Source organism: Prosopis cineraria, unplaced genomic scaffold, assembly GCF_029017545.1.
Source record: "Prosopis cineraria cultivar Desert tree isolate PC_DT_omini unplaced genomic scaffold, ASM2901754v1 PC6, whole genome shotgun sequence".
NCBI classification, from domain to species: Eukaryota; Viridiplantae; Streptophyta; class Magnoliopsida; order Fabales; family Fabaceae; genus Prosopis; species Prosopis cineraria.
The window spans coordinates 4,905,892-4,922,300 of NW_026555337.1; the positions used below are offsets into that span (position 1 = coordinate 4,905,892).

A 16,409-nucleotide genomic window follows, 5' to 3' on the forward strand; every position below is an offset into this window, starting at 1 on the left:
CGCATAAGGTTGACATCTGATAGTATCGCAATGCATACATCTGATATTACTACTCTCGCATTGTCGTGAGAGGAAAAGGAAAGAATCTTCTCCTTACTGACCGTATAACAGGAATCAGCTAGCCTATCTCGCTATTGTTGGCTTAGGATAAAAAAAAGGGTATACTTGAAATCCGAAGCAAATCTCAAATAAGGTAAGCCTGCAGGCCCACATATGATAAGAAAATCCCCTGTAGCTCTTCCAAACAACCTGTTTTGCTATTTATACATTTCAATAAGATGAACGTTTTCTTTTTCTTTTTCAGAAATGGAGTTGCGTAAAGCATGCATGGAGGCGTGATGCTTGTTATTATTAATGTTGTGCTTTCTAAAACGATTCTACGGGTTCGATGTATTTTATTGGACGGTAGCAGTTAAGAAATGGCGTCGCCGCAAGTCAATTGTGGACGTATATCACAATAAATTTGGAGCAGTGGGCAGTCCATTTTTGAGAAGCAGTTTTTTTTTTTCTTGGTTGCTTCACCGGAGCTTTGCCTGACTACATCGGATCTGACCCGAGTCACCCACCTGATTTCGGTGGGTGAGTCTCCCAATGAGAATTTTTGCGATATAAAAAAATCAAACTCAAAACCTTATTTAAGTAGAATGGAGTCGCGCATTACTCGAACTAATTTCCGTTGATTTTGAGAAGCAATACTTTTTACTCCTTTCCGATTTGGAGACCTGCTCTTGATTGTGCCCATTCCCCATTCCTTCTTTTTTTTTTTTTAAGATGGCCAGTGGTTAGGCCCAAATGTTGCTTCTCCAACCAATTATTTGAGGCAATTTGGACTCCACTCATCAAACTTGGGCTATATTACGGTTCATAATCTGTTCATTTAGTCTGGCTTGTTCCGTTTCTACTTCTTCCAATCATTCTTATAACTGACGAGTATGTTGTCTTCGTTGTTATTATCAGTGTACGGATGGTACCCTGTTTTAACCTAATCCACAAATTCTAGGAGACTCCCTTGCCCCTGTCACCTATGTCATGGGCATTGGTCCTGCATTGCCTGTGTCATTACCCACAAGAGCCTGCCCTTTGAAGCTCCTCTTCATTATCGGAGTTTTAATGATTTGCTCATATTTGATGAAAATCAATTTTATTCATATAATTCGCAATGGCACATTAGTTTTTAGTTTAAAACAAATCTAAAAAAATCATTTCTATAATAAATTTAAAACTTGTTTTATAAATAATTTTACAGCGTTAAAGGTTTTCATGCAGCCATCTCTTGTCCGCCACCTCCTTCGTTCTTTAAATTTCTTCCTTTGACCTCCCTTTCTAACTTCCATGAACATCCTAAAATTCTCGTTGGGTGTCTTGGTTTAAAAAAAAAAAAATTAGATGCATCTCTTGTTTTTTATGTTTCATGAAATTTGCCAAAAAAAGAAGGGGGGGGGCCAGATAGAAGAAGCTGGCGTCGTAAACATAGAAGAGGTTACTGAGAGTAATACAAGAACTTCAACCTTGAAAAACAAGAAACCAAATTGAGAAGACATCTACATTTATTTCTTAGGAGCTTGACAGCCATGGGATCTATTAACAACAGACTGGCCCTTCAAGCATTAAAGAATGGGCAGTGCTCGTGACTATCTCTTGGTGCTTCCTCGTTCTGGCTGCTACCATGGTCAATCTCAAGTAAAATGTCGAAGGTCCATGGAACAACAACCCCGCACAAACTCTCTCCCCCTCTTTCTCTCATGTAATATGATATTTCTTTATATACTCAGAAAAATATATAAGGGATCAAAAAAAGAAAAAGAAAATCCTGCTAGCCTAATAGATTGCTATTCTCATAACCTATCTTCCGGAGTTCAGAAGAACTCCAAGCTGTCACCTAGAAAGAGGCGCTCCATAAGGCATTTTCACCTTCTCCACATCGCCGATGGACCTCTTTTATTCTTTCAGCAGACCTGCAAATACCACTACAGCTCCAATCAAATGAAGCAACACAGACGTTGCCTGCTTGAGCCTTCCATTCACAATCTGCAAGAGCAACCGCAACTCAGAGAACCCACATTTGCTGTTCAAACAGCGTATTCATGTGATTTGCAGAGAATAGTAACACACACACATCAGGAGAAATCTTCACCTGGTGGGGTACCACAGCACAGTCTTCTATCATCTATATGCTCCACATCAAGCCCTATGAACCAAGCTCCAAGAGAGACATCCTCGTTGGCATACTTGTGAAGAACGTGCCTGAGACAATCATTGACAGAGAAAAACAATCAAAAGCTAGAACTTTAAAAAAGCAACACTGATACAAGCACCACAATCCTATGAAATATCTAGCACCTCTGCATAATTCAAAAAATGACGTGTGTCGCAATTTAATTTCATAAAATCATTTTTGCTTCCCTTAGTTTCTCTCGGGAGGGAGCGGCACTAGGACTTACTGGTTAATTGAAATATATGAAGCCAAGTCTTTGGAAACGGCATACAGCTGTCCTGTGGCATGACGGAAATACTTGTTACCAGCCTCACCAAACTTCCAATGTTCAGGTTCATGGTACCTTACCCCTCTGCGGAACAGGTTAGGCAGGTAATAAGCTACGATTAAAAAAAGCAAATTCTGTCCTTTGATAAATAAAATGAAGAGAAGAGAGAAGTCTCACTTTTGATTAAGGACAGGTCCAGATTTCATGCATCCAATGTATATTCGAGGTTTTGATCGGTGTCTAACAAGAGTTTCTCCTAATGTTGCTGAAACACATTAAAAAGGAGATTCAGACAAAACAATAGGCATGCTTAACAGCTAAACCGAAACCTATGTCCAGTTATTTTAGGTATAAAGCCAGAGATTATAACATGCTTGAAAAAAGCTTTACATACCAATGTTGACATGAACATCATCATCAACTTTAACATAGAAATCAGCATCCCACAAGTTAACAGCAGTAGTAAAGTATGTCTTTGTCTTGGCCGATAATTCTAGGTATCCTTCGACATGATCCTGCAGCAACAAAGCACACAAGCCTGAAAACCTGACTCATTTTTTTTTTTCCTCTCCTTCTCTTCCAAGACTGAACATGCTATCTTATAAAGTGATCACACAAAAAAGATTATAATAAATCAATTACCAACTTCAAGAAGTCTCCATGCTTTTGGTCCTCTGCTTCAATAGCTCTGTCCAGGATACCCCCAGATGTAGCACTAGATGAAGGAGAAAAAGAAACACGTCAAACTTATAATTCATTCAAGAATATCTAAAAGTAATATCGTAATTTATTTGTGTACAAGTAAATTGAACTCTCTGTGAGGCATAATCCTCAAAGATATAAATAAACTAGTGACAATCCTTTAACAGAAGACTTTAGATTGAAGTTTCTCATGTTATTTGGGTCTGTTTGAATTGCACATTTCATTAGCAATTGACTCTTAATTTGATATAAGGGAGTTAAGCCCGCCCCAAAGCTTGAATAGTAAGTTAGATGGAGGTCACGCAATTAAAGCATAAAGAGATGCTGTCGTTACCTGTGACCAATGACAAAACGGACGATGATGCCCTTCTCTTCCTCCAGCTTCTTTCTTTTCTCACCTGTTCTCCAGATTGTCGCAAGAACCAAACATCAGAATTCACAGTCAATAACATGAACATATTAATATAAAAAAAAACTAAATTAAAATAAAAAGGGAAAAGATTAATTTATGAACCTTGCGGCATCCAAGTTGCACGAACTGAATCTCTTCTTTTCCTGCTGCTAAAAGCAGTATTTATTCCTATAACCATTAAGTATCTTCTCTTACCAGATGGTTGAACCATCTCTGAACCTTCTGATACAGGAGCACCACTGCGTATAGATTCCTGAGCTGCCCTAGCAGCCGCTAATTCCATCTCTAAATTTGATATGGTCTTGTCCAAAGTTCTATATTCAATACCAATCCAGCATTTTGCACTTAGAATGGTTGAAAATCAGCCTAAAAATAGCAATATGGAGGTAATAACTTCCAACTTACTGTATGGCATTATGAGTCTTGGAAACTTCACCGAAAATGTCCTTAGATTCTCTCTTCACTTCCTTCTCATGCAACTAAAGGGAGGATAACAGAAATTGAAAAAAAAAAAAAAAAAAGATAGGAACTTTAGATGATAGACGTTTGACGATTGAGCGTAATCAAGTAATAAAAAGAATAGCTGCGCTTACAATTCTTGAATTGCAACCCTCTGAAACTACGTTCAATTTTTGAGCTTCCATGGGTGTTAGTCGAGCAAGTCCTTTAGGTTCAGGAATAGTCCACATCCTATATTGATCATTTTGTATTTTTCCAGTTAAAGCCTTCCACATAGCCATCATATGCTCATTATGACATAAAGACACTACGAACCAAAGAAACAGATCGCTAATGCACCTCTAAATATGTTGGACCAGGCATAATAATGAGCGAGTCTGCCAAGGCATATCCGAAAATTGTGGGAATGGACGATGGTTGAGAAGAAGTGTGCAGTAATTTAGCATAATTAGTAATTATTTTTTTAACCTATGAGAACAGAAATTGAAGTAGCTGATAGATTTGGGAAAAAAATTGCGGATAGAGTTGTGAACACGAGTATTGCGAACCGAACCAATGAAACCATCAGAAAATTGTTTGTTAGAGGGAGAGCAAAACAGTTCTTGGGCAGAATTGACTCATAACTGATAGTCAATCTTGCATCTTGAACCCCAGAGTAAAAGTTGACGTGGTCTAGATTGCACCAAGGGAATTCAGATCTATCCCATTTTCGCCATGAGTATTGGTACAAATATCGAAAGTATTAAAATCCATTTTGTCAGTATTAAATCGGAATTTATTGTAACATCGAAAATAAATCAAGATCCTCAAAATTCATAAAGCCTTGCAAGTAAATAAATAAATTAATCGCTTGAAAACCAGAACGAATAATGAAAATCTGGCATCACAATTTGAAGTCGTTCAGAGCTCAGTATGCTTACAGAGCCATGAATAAACATTAACACGAAACAAGTTCTTGATAACACGGAAGAAACTATCCTTCCTAAAAAAATGGGAAAAAATGGGGAGAAGATGTAATATAGATAAGTTAGGCACCTGTTTGTGAAGAACATCCCAGCACAGAAGCTTGCAAGACAGAGGAAAAGTGTCCATTTTTGCGATATGACGCTTTTGGAAGAGAGCTCTCCTCTGGCTTTCCAAGTCATCTCTCCTCCAAGTTTTCTTCCAACTTGGCTCTCCTCAGTGGGCAATTCTCATGGGCAATACAACCAAATCCAGCGAATAGAAGAGGCGGAGGAGGAGGTGTTGAAGGGGTGTGGACAGAGTATAAATCAGTACAGAAAGAGTGGTTTGTTTTTTAATCGATTGATGGTTTGTTCCTTTCTTTTATGCTTTGCTTTACCCCGCTCTCTCTCTCTCTCTCTCTCTCTCTCTTCGCAGGTAAGGGACGTTTAAGAGAAGTGAAGAGACTTCCTAACCGCACCTTTTTTGTTTCCGGAATTTTTTGGCCAATTTTTTAATTACATGGCTTATTTACCAAACCGTCCTCATCTCAACTCTGATTTTTCTTTTTTGCCCGCGAACTTTTCTCATGTTTGAATTAACGCCTTTTTGTCATTATTATCATTATCATATCATTAGTTATTTCTAAATTTCTTCAGGTCTATTTTTTATTTATATTTTTTGTTGTCGATTGTCATCAATATTTACATGAAGACAAAACATTAGTAACTAGCAGAGAGAAACAGAACTTTTTAGCACCTCAATTATTTTTGACAAAAAAAAAATCACCAATTTTATTCACTTAAAGTGAAAGAGATCCAACGTGTATAGGAAATTAATAAAAAATGAACTCACAAGAAGTTTGTCAAGTCAAATTCAACGTGAGGGAACTTTGAAGTATGCAAACATTTTACTTTTGGTTAGGCTCCATCAAAATTGAGAAAAATGGCCACAAAAGTTAAACAGATCATCTCGCGCTGGGTTAAATTTAAAAAAAACATTGTTTAAAACACACCATAATTTTTTTTGTAGAAAATGTGCAACCCCCTCGTGTTTGTTTTTGCAAGTGTGTTTGAGATCTCAATATCTTTGTGTAAATGAAGAGGGCTTTATGCGTGAAAGAATGTGTGCCGCCCGTGAATTTTCCCTTTTTTGTGTGAATATTTTTTGGGGGGCCAAAAAGTTGAGAATTGAGAAGCAATGCTTGAAGAAAAAAGAAAAAAGAAGGGGTTGATCCAGATAGAAAGGTGGATCAAGTTGCTAGAAAGATTCATATGAATCATGTTCTGATTAATTTATTCCTCATTCCAGTCCCACAAATGAATGCAGCGTCCAGTGGTCCTCAAATAATGCAACGACCACTGTGTGTGTATATATAAAAGGGATTATGGAGTGAGTCAACTTTCTTAAACGTGTTTGACTGTTAACACCTAACGATCGATCATGGCATCACCGACACATCTAATATCTAATGCTGGTGTGATTGCCCATATAATTGTCTGTTTTTTTTTTAATCCCTATCTTCATCATTCACAACATGCGAGGCAAGATATCATTATCAAATTATCAGTATACTAAAATGGAAAACGCTCGAAGAGTAGGGTACAGAGAATTAATTATCCATGCGTTATAAAAAGTATAGGATTGGTATTTGTTAATATCTCTATAACTATATCAGACGTTGTACTATTTTCTTAATTCACAATAAAAGTCTATATATGCGATTTAAAAAAAGTCATGCCTAAAATATCATTAAATTTGGTAGGTTGCGTTGAATTGTTTGGATAAGGTTATATTTATATAAAAATAATGAGAAAAAAAAATCACTTTTAAAGTAAAATATATGGTAATAAATAGGAAAACATTTATGAAAAATTTTATCGTATAATACTTAAACAATGAGTGATTTAATTATGAGAATATTTTAAATTTTTTTAAAAAAATATCTTAATAATTTTTAAATATTAATAAAAATTAGTAATTATAATTAAAATATTTATTAAATGAGTTCATTTAAACCATTCAATGAATAAAAATAAAATTTTTGTAGCATTCACGAGAAGCTGTATAGAAGTTGGAAGAGCAGATCAAACGTTAGTTTCAAAGTTGTTGCGTCTGTCAATATTGGAAAACACGTTATCAGAAGTCGCATGCGGAAAACAGAGATGTCCTTTTTTTTTTTTTTTGGTTTTGCCCGGAACGAAAACAGAGATCTATAGAAAGATGAAAGTAAATAGATGGGATAATGGTCATCAGTATAAAGCATTAGTAATATATTCTAACGTGTCAGACAAAAAAAAATATTTACATTTGATCTTTCAAGTATTAGACTTCATTTGATTCAACGAACCTCGTCAGACGACCACTGTCTACTGCTGTGCAAAAAAACAAACCCTATTAATCAGCATAAATAAAAATACGACGGTATGATTGAGTCCCTCGTTACTGCGACTCACGAGAGATGTTCATATAACAAAAGACTCTCAGTCCATGTGATGGACAGCACATGTGTGGAAGCATTATTTCAATTTTAAACCACAGCTGACAAACAGGGAGATCGAGCAATAGATGTGCCAAACTGTCAAGCCAACGAAACACAAAAAAACAGAAGTGAGTATAAAAATGTCGGCCTCATCAAAATTCAAAATCAAAGCCTCACCGCCCTTATCGCTATGACGTTTTAAAACATTTGCAACAAAAATTCAATAGCCAGTAGACCCACGTGCCATCTAAATCTAGATGACATCAAAGGAGGCTGCTCCAATCTCCACTCGCTCTGTTCGAAGGTTTCAATGTTCCTCTATGATTTTTTTATGCGTCAAACCCAATAACATCAATACATTGCAACTAACAAGCTTTACCTCACTGGTTAAGCCACAGCTAAATTTTTCACCATTTAAGGTCAATATATCCGTATCATAAAAAATTTCAGCAGAGCGCACTGTTCATAATTACTCCATCCATGAAAAATTATAAAACATTTTTTTAAGATCACAACTCCAGTCGGTTAATTAATTGTCTATAAAATTGTACACTCTTTTTTATATCTATCCTTATTTAATAAAATATCATAATTAAAAAATATTACTTACACTCCTAATTAAGGACTTTTTTAAAATATGTAAAATATTTTACACTTTTTTTGCACCGTATTCAAAAAAAAAAAGTGAACAGAGTGAGCAACTCAATTTGAGCTCCATGAAAAAATAGCCTATATTTGGAAGCACATTTCGTGCACCTAGACAATCCAAATTTAAATATTTTATTTTTTTATTTTATATTTATTGAAATGAAAATTTTATAATGTACAAATATGTTTTTCATTATTAATATGGATTGTTCGTATTGTTTAAATTTAATATAAATTTTTTATAATTTTTATAAATTAATTATTTAAATTTATTCTAAATAGTTCAAGTTTAATATAAAAGTTTTTTATAATTTTTATAAATGTTTACTTTAATAAATACAATACTAAAAATAAAGATACTCTCCTAACTAAATCTTCCCAAACTTTTTTTAAAATTACAAGTAAAAAATTTTGATTTCGAACTGACCATAATAAATCAACATGGCCGATTTATAAAAATTATAAGAAAATTAATATTAAATTTAGATTAACTGATTAAATATGAATTATATATATATTAGTAATTAATAGATTCATTAAAAATTTTATAAATTTTATCTTAAATAAAAATAAAATAAAAACAAATGTATTTAAATCTGGATCGATTATTTCAGGGTGATGCCCATCACCTCCCATGAGCACCCAATGTGCTCTTGCCTATATTTTAGTTTACTTTCTTTATCTCTATATATAAAATGCATTTAACCAAATCATGTAAATAAACAAAAATTAATTATCTAATTAAAAATATAACAACATTTCAATTTCACCCTTAATTATTATAAACAAGAAATAATTTTTTTAAAGTAAGTTAATAAAAATACTTATCTTTTTTTAATTTAATAAGGATATAATAGTTCATTCATTAAAAAATTACTAATAATCTTTTATATTTAAAAATAAACATTTTTTAAAAAATTACATATAAAGAGGGAAGGAGTGTTATGATGATGGCTTATTATAAATTAGGAATGATTAAATTGATAGGGTTCTAACTTTGAGAAGTTCATTGATAAATATAGAGGGGGAGCAGTGGGGGAATCCAGATTCCAGAGCACGCGAGGGACGTAAGTAGCGTGGAACGTTGAGCAATTCAGTTGGACAGGGCACCATTGGGCTTCCTGCTCATGTGGATGGTGTTAAAATGCCGAGTCAGAGGGACCCACATCACTATGGTTGCTGACACGTGTCATGATTCGGTCTTGCCCGTCGATCCCACCTCATGTTCCAGCACGCGCTCAACTTATCCCCCGCTCCTTTCGCTTAGCGTGGAATGCACAGCGGAAGCTGGAAACATCCCTGCTTCGTCTCTCCATTGTTATTGAATTGTTGTTTCAGACAAGATAATGATTAACGAGTGAAATAAAAAGGGACGTTGATTAATTTAGAAAAAGGAGAAGTATTGGATTGAATGATGACATGAATTGGGGCCGATCCACATGAGAAGAAAGGAAGTAGTCATGCACGTGGGGGAAAGCATGGAAGCACGTTCACAGGGACAGGGGGCAGAGCACGTGTGTGTCTCTTATTTCAAACTATCTTAGCATGTATGCATGTAAAAGCTATCCATTACTCATGATTTATAAACCATAGTTCGATTTATCTCAAAGCTTATAAAAGGCACATGTCTGTTTACATGCACTCATTTTGTTTTTATAGCCACATATTAATAACTTTACATGTATCAAGCAAGTTGCTAGCTAATTTGGTTTGAACTGTTAAGGATGGCAATTACTTCCTCTTACATGTGAAGTTTTTTAAATTTCAAACCACTTCTAAGTTCTAACATGTTTTATCGTAAAAAAAAGAAAAATATTTTAAAAATTCTTTGACTCTCTTTAAAATATTAATCATTTAATCATCAACTCTATATACATTAAATATTTTAATAATGTATTTTTCTGTTAATATTTAATGAAGATAAAAGAAAAAAAAACTAAAATCTGTGATAGAAGATTATATGTCTTGTAAATTATATCAACAATTTTTGCTCTCTCATCCTTATAAATTTAACTGGAAGAAATAAAAGTTAACATTTTGAGTTTCACGCCCTTATAATTTCAGCAGCTCTGGCATGTGCAAGTGTGGTGCTTCAGCTCGTTATGCTTCCCCATATCGTTGTGACCCACCCAGAAAAAAAAAAAAAAAATCTCAGCATGCGGGTGTCCACCCTTGTCATTATGACAAATCGGACCCTCATGTCATCAAACCGGTTTATCATAGGTTTGAAGCTTTTAATTTTCGGCAAAATAAAATCATTAGACGCTAGACTTGCTATTTTGTCCTGGGACTTCCCGACGTTGAGCATAAAGATGGCAATTGCCAACCCTAAAATAGCAAAAACTAAATTCGATTTTTTTTGTTAAAATTACACTGCTCTCCCTTTAAAATTATAATAGCCCCCTTGAAAATCAATTACCCCACACCCTCTTTAAAATTATCAAATATGTATATTTAAAAATATTTTTCACTCTTACATTTATTATAAAAAAATTTATGATACGAATGAAACTAACATATATTTTTAAAATTTTCATATAATTTATTTATATATTAATTTAATTAATATTTAGAATTATATTTTCTTCAAAAACATCAATATTTATATTTAGTTTAAATATTGTATTGCCCTATATTATTAAATTTTCTGGTTCTGTTACTGATTTTGTCTACAGTGTGTGTTAATCGTACTGCTATTCTTTCCGCTCATGCATTTGCTGTCCAGCTAGCTTGCCATGTGAATTGTCCTAGCTGTCAAATTCTTTATGTGTATTATTTAATAAGTATACTAGGTTTTGGTGGGTAAGTCAAGCACACGGGAAAAGAGGTTGCAAATATCATATTAAATTAAATCAAGGAGCATAGCTCAGTGAGAAATAATACTTGCATGCTTAGTTTGGCTGGCAAAAAAAAAAAAAAAACTAGTGTCTTCAAATTGTATATCCAAATAACAGAATTAAGCTTTTTCCCCCGAAAAAAAGAAACTTACATGTTTTCTTTCATAAGTCAACTATTTATAAAAAAAAAAAAAAAACTAGTCGGCGCCTTCAATGTTGTTTGAGGTTTATTTGCATCTCAATTCTCAAAAATCACAACATGCAAGGTTTCTACGATAATAAGCATGGACAATGGCCCAGTTTAGAACAAGCATCCAGTTCTCAAGATGCAGAGAGTCTCACACTCAAGCGACAAGTGCGCGTCCTCGCACACTCGATGGATATATTATAAAATTCAATTATGATCAATAGTTTTTTTTAATTACCATTGGCCACTAGTAAGCAGAGGTTCAGAATTTAACAAAATTATAATGTTTAGGTATAATTTAAAGCTGCTCGGCATCTCCTCCACTTGAAAAATTATAAACCACATAATTCTATTATGGAAATTATTTATTTAAAATGCATTTTTATTCCCAACTTTTTTCTCTTTTTTGGCCAAATTTATCCCTAACTTTTTGAGGTGCGAATTTTAATAATTACAACATTTTAATATTTATTTATAATATGATTAAATGACAAATTGTCTCCTCATTAAACTATAATTTTAGGACCATTTGAGACCATAAACTCAATTTTTGTATAATGTTCCTCTTCAATTTTTGAAGACGATACAAAAGTTGTCTCTATTGTTAATAAAAATTAATTTTAATCATTAATTAATTGTAAAAATTATAGAAAAAGATTGAAAAAATTACAGAAAAAGATTTAAAAATTTTCTCATTTTCAACTTTTCTGTATTTTTTATGTCTCTGTCTATGATCTTTGAAACCTTTTATTTAATTATTTTGATCATTCTTAGTAATTTTTGATGTTTTTTTTGCCATTTTTTAGCTAAGTAAAAATCAAAATTAATTTTTATCAACAATACAAACGATGTTGCACCATTTTTGAGAATTGAAGAATAATATTATATCAAAAATAAATGTAGGGATTATAGGCATTCATGATTCTTAAATCTATAGTTTTGGAGTCGATATGCTATTTAACCCTTTATAATATAATAACTAATCCATTTAATTTCATTTACTGAAAACACACATCCCCATATTGCATGCACATGATGTATTTCTCTTCATTGTTTGTGGGGATTTTATCAATGTCGCACCCGAAAAAATGCGACGCGGACAGCGCGCGAGCGGAGGTCCCAACCTTCGCAGCGGAAACCGGATCGAACGAGGAGTTGCCACTAAGATTTTGAGATAAATCTCAGGAAATTGATTAAAAAGGATGATAAGGTTGGTCTGTGAAATCAGAAAATATGTTCGGGAGTCGGTTGAGTGTGGGGAAGGTGTTAGGCACCCCATAACACTCGTTTGTCAGAATGGTTACCTGAAGTTCGTTGTGCTTTTTTAATATAGTTTTATAATTATTTCAATTATCCCTCTTGTATTCATGTGTTTGATAAAAATGATAAGAATTAAGTGAGAAATGTTTATTTATTTATGAGGGAGGACGGACTTGACTCAGAATCTGACTCTGAGGCCTACGTACCATGTGATGGGGATCAAAGTCCACATAGTTCGGGCTTAAAAGTTTGGTGGTGAAAATATTTTTGAAGAGAAATTAATTAGAAATAATTCACCATTTTGCAAATAAAACAATTTCTGAAATTTTGATATGTGTGTTTTAAATTACAAAAGGTAATTTAATTTTAATTATTTTCTCTATTTTTGAATTTTTGGAATAAAGAAAGGAAAGGGTTTAAAATTATTTTTCTTTATGTTTTATGATTGAGAATTTTAATCGCAGTACCTGCAGAACCTTATTAGTTCATATGATAATGCAATTGTTCTAAATATCTGCGGAGATTCTGAAATCTCACAGGATAAAAGAGTTTGGCCATTTAATTAATTTATTTATTTATATTATTATGTATATCTTTAAGTGTTAATAATAATTTTACTTAAGTATGTATACATGTTTTTAAAGAATTTTAATCATCATACTTGTATAGCCTTATTGGCTTATACGGTAATATGATTTATCCTAAATATCTGTGGAGATTTTAAAATCTCACACGATAAATGAATTAAATTTAATTAATTGATTTAATTAATTATATAATATATATGTATGTATATATATTTTAAAAACTAAATCGTTATATTTGCAAAGTCTTATTGACTCATACGATAATACGATGATCTTAGAAGCTTGCGGAGATTTCAAAAATCTCACATGACTAAAAGATATAATCGGTAAATATGGTTACAAGTTAAATGCATTAATTTGATTAAATTTTTAAATTGCGTATTATATGATTATTTACAAAATAAAAATTGAGAATCACTATATCCGCGAGGATTTATTATCCCACATGATAATGTGATTAATTTAAATCCCTATGAAGATTCTTAAAATCCCATATGGAACTTAAATGGGTTATTTAGATTATAAAAAGATAGTTAATTTTAACGGTTGGTCATTGAAACCATTGATTATACATATAAATTGAATATCTATACCTGCGAAATCTTATTGATTTACACGGTATGAGACCACTTTAAATGTTTACGAAAATTCTTAAAATCTCACACGACAAGTAAATGATTATAAATGAAATTTTCTCTTATTCATTTCATTTTTTTTTTAAAATTGGGTAAGAATCGAATTCTCTCCCTTCTGCCTTTTATAAAATAGGCTTCTCATAATAAATGAAATCGTACATGTAATCATGATGGAGAATGCCATATGATACGAGTGTAGCAATATTAATGACAAGTAAAGGACCTTAGGACTAATGGAGATAAAGAAATAATGCTCATGCATGTTAATATACACACTTAAAGACCTTGCTTAATAATTACACTAATTCTCTATTTGAAATGAAATTGTGCCTAATAATCAAATTTAGCTTAGCTATGACAGGAAGCAAACATTATTATTTGTAATTTCTTTATTTTTTCTTTTTCAAACTCTCTTTTCTTTAAAAAAATATGACAATTGCAATGAAATCATTTGGGAGCTGAAAAATATAAGACAAAACATTTAAACATGAAATCCATTTTGGAATAGTAAACAGAAATTAAACATGTATATTTTGGATTCAGAAGCAAGAACCTGTGTGTATGGGATGTCCCGATCTATCTCACTACTCCTGTCACTCCTCCCTCTCTGATCTCTTCCTCTTCTTCGTTTTCTTCATTTTCAGAAAATTCTCCTTCACATCTCAGTCTCTTCTTTCTCCTCTCCGTCTCTGTTTCTTCTTTCTCCCCTCCGCCTCTTTTCTTCTTTTCCTTTCAGAAAACTCTCCGGTGCTGGTTTCTCGACCGACTCCTTTTCTCCTCCCTTCGTATCCATTTCTCTCTCTCTCAACCTCTCTCTTCTCCTTCGATTCTTTCGTGCTTTGTTTTCTATTTCTTCTGTGCATACGTTTCTCCTTCCTTTCTCTAGCCAAAAACCGCCCTTCTCTTCTTCGTTTCCTCTACTTTTCTCCATCCGGAATAGTCTTTCTCCCTCTACCTCTGTTTCACCTCTCTCCGTCTCTATCTTTTTTTTCGTTCAGCTTTTGGTCTCCCTCGTCTCCTTCTCAGCTTTTCTAGAAAGAAAAATTCCTCCGTCACGTCCTTTCTTGTCTCTGTTTTTGCCCTCTCCTCCATCTCAGCCTCTGTTTCACGTCTTTTGGTCCTCTCTCTCCTTTGTCCGAGCTCTCTCTTCCCTGTCACCGTATTCTCTTCCTCTCCAGACTCCTCCTTCTTCATTTTCGTCTCAGCTCTCTCTCCTTCTCGTCTTAGCTCTCTGCTTCATGTCCTTCAGTCCCTCTTCCTCTATTTTTTTACATTGCTTCTTCTCCCTTCGCTGTCCCCGTCTTCTCCTTATATAGAGAATGGACAACGTGAATCATTACTCTCCTGCTCTGCTTCTTCTGCGTTTCTATCTCTATTTTCTGTGCCGTCCCATCTGCTTTCTCTATTGTGCCATTTCCTTCATGCATGCGTTCGTCCCTAGTTCTGTTTCTTTTCTCCTGCCAGCCGAAAGCATAAGCATACGTGTTCCGGTTGCTTGCTGTTCTTTCTGCTCTATTTTGCTTCTTTTACGTTTCATGTCTGTTGCCTCTCGTTCTTTTGGCGTCTGTGGCTCATGTGTTTGTGTGTTCTGCTGTTTTTGTCCTTTTTCCTGCTACATGGCCGAAAGTGTGTGCTTGTTTTTGTTTTTGTGTCTCTATGCCTGTGTTTCTTTGCTGTTTCTGTGTTTCTTTGCTGTGCTTTTTTCCTTCTGCTCTCTCGTGTGTGTGTGCAGGTTTCTGCTCATGTGTGCCTGACCATCTGTGATGAAACGCTGACTCTATCAGCGTTTTGTCCAGTTTTTTCTTTTTTTTGATTTTTTTTGATTAATGGTTTTGATTAACACACACACACACACACACAAAAGATCTGTATTTAAATGAAAATAGGATTGAGGAGAGAAAAGTTAACTCTCAAAAGTACACTCCCAATATTCTCGAATGATTGGAATAATTTGGGAGAGATTTTCTTTTTTTAAGATTTAACCTTTCTTTTTTGACTTTGTTAAATTATCATTATTATTATTTTTTGAAAATATAATCTTAAAAAGGGATTAAATTTTATTTTTGTATTATTATTTTTTTTATATTTTTTGATTTTATTATTAAAATAAAAAATGTCAGGACAAAATACGGTGTTCACAATTAAGGGCTCCTTTATTGCATTGAAGTTTCAATTTTCTTCAAGTTTTAAAAAGACAGGCCAGCTTCACATTAGTATATACTGAACGTATTAAAATTCTAAAGAGTGTGAAATTTGATTGCAAAAGATATCATTCAAATCAATCGAGTCGTGTAATGGAATAATAAAATTACCAAAATCTTATAAGCAAAAGATACATAAAAAATGACATTTGTAATGTAGAAATTATTATTATAGAGAAAAATAAGAGACCGCATTCTCAATTCCCAGTTTTAAGAGTTGCTTGTAGACTCTCGTTCATTTTGTCTTTTGAAGCAACGTCCCATTTGCCCCACGCCGACTCAAACTCGATGCCTCTGTTGCTCGTTCTTTGTTCTTTATTTAATCGAAAGGTCAAAACTCTCCCTCTCCCTCTCCCTCTCACTCTCACCCTCACGCACACAAACGGTGTAAATCAATCTTTTGCAATAAAAATTTAATCAGGTGATTGATTTTTTTTTTCCCTATGCAATAATAACGGCACCTTTTTGTTAGCAAAATGAACAAGCCATTCATGAGAGCATGATGGTTCATATTTCCGAATCAAATAAAAGGCTGTACTTTCTCTCCTTCCAGAAAAATTAGATTATGCCTAGG

The 16,409-nt window shown here is 33.6% G+C and overlaps 1 protein-coding gene across 1 annotated transcript; it reads right to left on the reverse strand.

Moving 5' to 3' along the window:
• Positions 1 to 1,447: 1,447 nt before the first annotated feature.
• Positions 1,448 to 5,430, reverse strand: LOC129313472 (probable beta-1,3-galactosyltransferase 2). The gene is made up of 11 exons (XM_054956620.1): positions 5,092 to 5,430; positions 4,191 to 4,287; positions 4,003 to 4,076; positions 3,700 to 3,911; positions 3,520 to 3,583; positions 3,126 to 3,198; positions 2,878 to 2,998; positions 2,661 to 2,748; positions 2,442 to 2,567; positions 2,135 to 2,244; positions 1,448 to 2,028 (listed from the first exon to the last, which is right to left on the reverse strand). The coding sequence occupies exons 1-11, from the start codon at positions 5,199 to 5,201 to the stop codon at positions 1,880 to 1,882; spliced, it is 1,224 nt and encodes a 407-aa protein (XP_054812595.1). The 5' UTR covers positions 5,202 to 5,430; the 3' UTR covers positions 1,448 to 1,879.
• Positions 5,431 to 16,409: the final 10,979 nt, after the last annotated feature.

Coding starts and splice junctions, on each gene's coding strand:
- LOC129313472 (XM_054956620.1), bottom strand. CDS start 5,201: ATGACTTGGAAAGCCAGAGGAGAGCTCTCTTCCAAAAGCGTCATATCG. Junction 4,288..5,091: donor GGGATGTTCTTCACAAACAG/GTGCCTAACTTA, acceptor TGATCAATATAG/GATGTGGACTATTCCTGAAC. Junction 2,245..2,441: donor TCATATATTTCAATTAACCA/GTAAGTCCTAGT, acceptor TGATTGTCTCAG/GCACGTTCTTCACAAGTATG.